This window comes from Cupressus sempervirens, chromosome 2 (genome assembly GCF_028749045.1).
Source record: "Cupressus sempervirens isolate cs-2001-9-10 chromosome 2, ASM2874904v1, whole genome shotgun sequence".
NCBI lineage: Eukaryota > Viridiplantae > Streptophyta > Pinopsida > Cupressales > Cupressaceae > Cupressus > Cupressus sempervirens.
Window position 1 is genome coordinate 100,268,480 of NC_143119.1, and position 5,493 is coordinate 100,273,972.

Genomic DNA, 5,493 nt, shown 5'->3' on the forward strand with positions numbered 1-5,493 from the left:
TCGTTTGAGGAATTTTGGCCGTGGATAAAGATCTTTCATTAAGCGGAGAATAAACTCAAAGGACACATTTTTGACATTTAATTCCAGCTTTAGTTCCATGGATGTGATGAGCTGGCTTTGAGTTGGTAAGAGTACGAAAAATAATAAAATCATATTAAATCTCTTGAGCTGAAAGGTAGTCGTATAGCATTTAATGCGTCAACAAGAGTGTCTGACAATAAGTGTTGGCAAATTCATTTTAAAGTTTGAAATTCATCTGCAAAACAGGTGTAGAGATAGCAATGGCGGCGTTTGGGAATGCCTTATTGTCTTTGCTTGGCATGATATTGCTGTGTTTGAGATGGGCTACATTTGATTATGTCATTTGTGCTGAATTGGGTTCTTTGCAAATAGCACACCCAGTTGCCAATTCTCATGGAATATGTGCTACATTTGTATGGTCTAAAGGATATGATTGTGCAGAGTTCATTGTAATTTTCCTTTTCCTACAAACGTTTTTATGTATTTCTTATCATTTTTCATTTTTTATATGTATGGAATATTTTGGATGAAACCCTCTTCGTCTTATGCCAGGTTCCCACCGAGGATGGATTTTTGCTCTCTATGCAAAGGATGTCCCATACTCAAAGATTTCCCCATGTCCACAAAGAACCTGTTTTTCTATATCATGGAATTTTTCAGGTGCCGGACAGTGAAAAAAAATGTTGGGTAATTAAATAGGTGAACCATAATAATGAGCAATCTAATGCTTTGTTGCAGGGTGGTGAAGGGTGGCTTCTGGATGAGCCCAAAGAGTCTTTGGCTTTTATCTTGGTTGACTCTGGTTATGATGTGTGGATTGGAAGCTCGCGTACAACCAATTTCACCTATGGCCACATCATCTACAATAGAAAACAGAAGGTACTTCTCGCCCACATGCATATTTGCACTTGTGCTATCTAATCTTCCTCGGATCTTCCATTCATGCTACGCATACGATTAAAATTCGGTTGTTCAATATCTGAAAATGGGAGGAATATGAAAAACTAGATTCAATAGGGGAGACGAGTCGATAGTTGAGCTGAGTCTAATAGTAAATCATCCTATTCTATGGTGAATATATTATCGATAGTTGAGCTGAGTTTAATAGTAAATCATCCTATTCTATGGTGAATATATTATCTAATCTTCCAACATGTTTTTATTATTATTACTATGTATTGTAATCGATTGATCTGTTTATTCTATTGAAAAAAATATACATGAACAAAATATCATAGCTATCTAGTGTCGCTCAATTATTAGAGATTTTTAGATTAAGCTTTGGTCAAATGTTTAAGAAGTCATTTTTTAACACTTTCATTAGGTGTACTATTTTAACGAGTTGAGTGAGGTGATTGTAGGTAGTTCAATTCTATTTTTACATTTCTTACAAAATTAAAGGTCTTAAGCGTAGAAACATTTTATCTATTTTTCATGAGAAATGTCTTTTTTAAACATAGGTCAATAAACTTTGCCAAAAAAAAAGTTTAAGTTAAAAAACTACATATTCTAAGTACTATCAATTTTGTATAATATAATATTATTGATTGTAATCTAAAACTTGTTAAGAGATCTAAAATTGTTAGTCGTCGTCCTGAATTTATTAGTACTGGTCTGGATAACTCATAATTCATTAAATGTAATCATTAGATTCAAAATCAGCAGTGCATCAATATAGACGCGAGTTAGAAGACAATTGGCCTTTATTGGATTTTTTTGTAACACCTCTAGTTGTAAAGCATGTGCTCATGTAGCATTACAGTAAGTTACCTGATTCTAAAGCCCTTTTTTATAAATAATAAAAATTCTTCCAAATAAACTATTGCACAGACCAGAAAAGTATAAAAATTGCTACTTTTGAATGGTCAACTATTGAATGCCTAATTGGTTACGAATTTTATTTAAAGTTATGGTGGGTGATTTGACAAAACTTTCTTGTATTATATCTTGACACTGTTGTGAATTCTGTTTGATACGATTGCTTTGCTTGATTGAATTGAAGGAGTTTTGGGATTGGAGTTGCGATGAACTGGCAGCTTATGATCTGCCAGCCATGCTCTATTTTGTAAACAACATGACAAGACAACCCATTTACTACGTGGGTTATTCTCAGGTGCAGAGCCCCACATGATTTATTTATACCTATCTATCTATCAAGCATTTCCATTAACACGAGGGGATTAATTCATGTAACAGTGTTTCTAATGCAGGGAGCAATGGTTGGATTTGCGGCATTTACTCAAAAGGAGATTGCCGGCCTTGTGAAGAAGGCTGCAATGCTCAGTCCAGTGGCATACTTAAATAAGATCCCCTCACCCTTGATCAGAACGGCTGCATTTTTGTTAGTGGATCAGGTGGAAAAAAAATTCATTTTTTTGCTCTTTTGCATGAGTTATTGTAACTATGGGGACTGCAAATACTTATCTGGTTTATGTAGGTCGATTTGCTTCTTCTCCACATGTATGAATTCAATCCTTCAAGGTAATAAAATAACTGAGCTGTTGGAGTTCAAGGCCATTTATCATTGTATTAGTTTAAACAACTAATATTTTCAGTCTTGATTTGTTTAGATGGTTAATATGGTTTAGATAAGTAATGTAAATTTGGGATCAGTAATAATCAACTATCAGAATGTTTTTCATTGGTGTCACAGTCCGGAAGTAGGCCAACTTTTAAAGAGAATATGCGGAAACAGAGGATCTGGCTGTGGGGATCTATCTGCCTTAATTACTGGTAATTATCCTTTAATTTTTTATATATGTTTATACGAAACAGCTTAGAATTGGAATACTACAAACCTCCAATGTATTTAATGCTTGAGAATATTAAAGCCAAGTTGTTTCAATCAATTCTGACTGATCTTCTTACTTCTTACTTCTTAATTATGGTAGTGGCTATCCATTTATGAGATTAGTTTTTTAATTTAATTTCTTATAACTTGCTGTGACTTACTAATTTCGTGGCTGCCCTTGATGATACGTTGCAACTCTTATTGTAAAGTAAAATGTGAAACTTTTCAATAAAAGAAAATCATAGAAGGGAAGGAAAAACATTTATAACTTCTCTATAAACAAGCTAAACGAGCTGAGGAAATGACTTATTATGTATGTATTTAGGACCAACATGCTGTGTTAACAAGTCTAGAACGGCATACTATGATAAATACAGGCAGTCAACGGCCACTAGGAACTTAGCTCACTTGGCTCAGTGTAAGTAGCAGTTTGTGAATTTATGCCCAATTAAGTCTTTGTGATGGTTTAATTTGTCTAAGTAAGCTGAATTGATAAATCATAATCGATTGAATCGTGCAGTACTACGCTCTGGAAGATTTGGTAAATATGACTATGGTTTCTTTGGAAATCTTGGAAAGTATTGGAGCATTTCTCCTCCTTCATATGATCTATCAGCAATTCCAAAGAGGCTCTCATTTTTGCTAGCTCATGGAGGAAGAGATAAGGTGGCAGATCCAGAGGATGTGAGACATGTAGCTTCTAAGCTGCCCGGAGAAGTGAGGATTTTGTTCAAGCCTAAGTATGACCATGAAGACTTTTTACATGGGACCTCTTCCTGGATCGAAGTGTATCCATCTCTGCATGAATTTTTCCATTGAAGGAAATCTGTCTATTAATTATTTGGTTGATAGGCACTCTTGATAATGTAAGATATCAAGTTTACTATTCTTATCATACACAATTTCTGGAAGTGTTCAAAAGTTAAAAGGAAGGTTTAAAGGAAGATTATAATAGTAATTGTATTTTAAATTAAGATTTGTTAGTGGTATGTGAGTTTACATGATTTGTTAGTCCCTGGCTTATGTAAGGTGGGGAACTAATGTTTTTGTTTGACTTTTCACTATTTTTTTATATTTCTAAAATTTCATAGACTATATATTTATAAATTCATTTATAGAATAAAAAATCTTTTATCTCATTGGTTAAGGACTTTTTTTTGGGCATAAAATCTTATTTTATAATAATGTAATTAATGTGCTGTCAGTTTTTGTCCTATTTTTTTACCAACTTGAGCAGCGTGTCAGAGCCTTCTCAAACCATAACTTGAGCAGATAGAAAGCGATGCCACCATACTTTTTCTTAGTATACTGATTAATTTCATTTTGAAGTTGCAATTAGTAATATTATTGATGTAAAACAAAGATCTACGCATTGTGTTTTTACGAGATTCAAATTTTAATTAAAAAATATTGTAGTTCACTAACTTTTACAATGATTCTAACGGGAAAAGGTAAAAATTGACCTAATGTGCTCTCCTATTTAATAGAAATTCTTGACTAAAACATAGTCCTCTCTAGACCAAGTGGAATTTATTTCTGTCAACATGGTGCAGGGGCACCACCACCTTGCACCACGACGTTTGAAAATTATAATGTTAATGTATTGAAATCATTCATTTAGCCCGATGAAAAGTTATGTAAATAACAAATTTGTGCATTATGACTTATTATGAAGGTAAACACAAGACCTCACAAATGTAATCGGGAGTCCAAGGAAAATTGTAATCGATAGTGGAATGGGAATGTAAACGGTTACATGGTAATTGCCAAAAATGTTATAAAAGATAGAGATTGTCAATAGGAATGGAGATGTAGGTTACAAGAGGCAAGATTAGAAGAGTCAAAACGGTCGCCATAGAGCCGTCCATTTTGTAATCTACAAATAGTTATATGTAGTGAAAATATTTGTTGTTTTTAATGGTGATTCAGTTTTCTTATTGATTCTTGTTAGGTTCCCTATGCTTTTGGTTCGGTATGGTGTGTTTTATCTTAAAATTTTTTATTGCTTTGCATCAGATTGGTATTAGAGCTCAAAAGATTTTGAGTGTGAAGAAGGCAATCTACACCAGGTAGAGTTGGCTATATGATTTTTGTTAGTGAAGTTTTTGTGGTTGCAGGTGCTAGTTCACTCGTTGTAGATGGGTGGACAGGAGGTCTACTAGGTGAAGGCCATAGGAGATGGTCTAAGGCCAGAGAAGATGGTCCTTTGTGTGTCGCCAAAAGTCTTGGGGAGAGAGGCAAGAGGGACTCCCAAGTGAGGGACAATGTTGGTGTTTGTGAGCAGCATGGAGGAGTGGATAGTGGAATGGAAGAAGCACCTTGAAGGCAACCTGTTGAACTCCATTAATGGGAGTCGGTTTGTGAAGAGTCATAGTTGAAAGTGGTAAAACATGGAAGCATCGATCAAGTGAAGACATTTCCATAGGGACATGGAGATTTTGAAGTTGGGGAGTATGGTGCAGGGGCACCACCACCTTGCACCATGATGTTTGAAAATTATAATGTTAATGTATCGAAATCATTCCTTTAGCCCGATGAAAAGTTATGTAAACAACAAATCTGTGCGTTATGACTTATTATGAAGGTAAACACAAGACCTCACAAATGTAATCGAAAATCCAAGGAAAATTGTAATCAATAGTGGAATGGGAATGTAAACGGTTACATGGTAACTGCCAAAA

General features: G+C 34.6%; 1 protein-coding gene across 1 annotated transcript; it reads left to right on the forward strand.

Moving 5' to 3' along the window:
* Nucleotides 1-218: 218 nt before the first annotated feature.
* Nucleotides 219-3,786, forward strand: LOC149571221 (triacylglycerol lipase 1-like). Its single transcript, XM_089808649.1, has 9 exons — nucleotides 219-470; nucleotides 574-681; nucleotides 760-900; nucleotides 2,024-2,134; nucleotides 2,232-2,375; nucleotides 2,459-2,502; nucleotides 2,675-2,754; nucleotides 3,138-3,230; nucleotides 3,333-3,786. The coding sequence occupies exons 1-9, from the start codon at nucleotides 282-284 to the stop codon at nucleotides 3,629-3,631; spliced, it is 1,209 nt and encodes a 402-aa protein (XP_089664775.1). The 5' UTR covers nucleotides 219-281; the 3' UTR covers nucleotides 3,632-3,786.
* The last annotated feature ends 1,707 nt before the right edge of the window (nucleotides 3,787-5,493 follow it).

What these genes read in the sequence shown, in the direction of transcription:
- LOC149571221 (XM_089808649.1), top strand. Translation starts at nt 282, where the DNA reads ATGGCGGCGTTTGGGAATGCCTTATTGTCTTTGCTTGGCATGATATTG. An exon ending in CATTTTTGTTAGTGGATCAG is followed by an intron (nt 2,376 to 2,458) that starts GTGGAAAAAAAA and finishes TGGTTTATGTAG; the next exon opens with GTCGATTTGCTTCTTCTCCA. An exon ending in TCTATCTGCCTTAATTACTG is followed by an intron (nt 2,755 to 3,137) that starts GTAATTATCCTT and finishes GTATGTATTTAG; the next exon opens with GACCAACATGCTGTGTTAAC.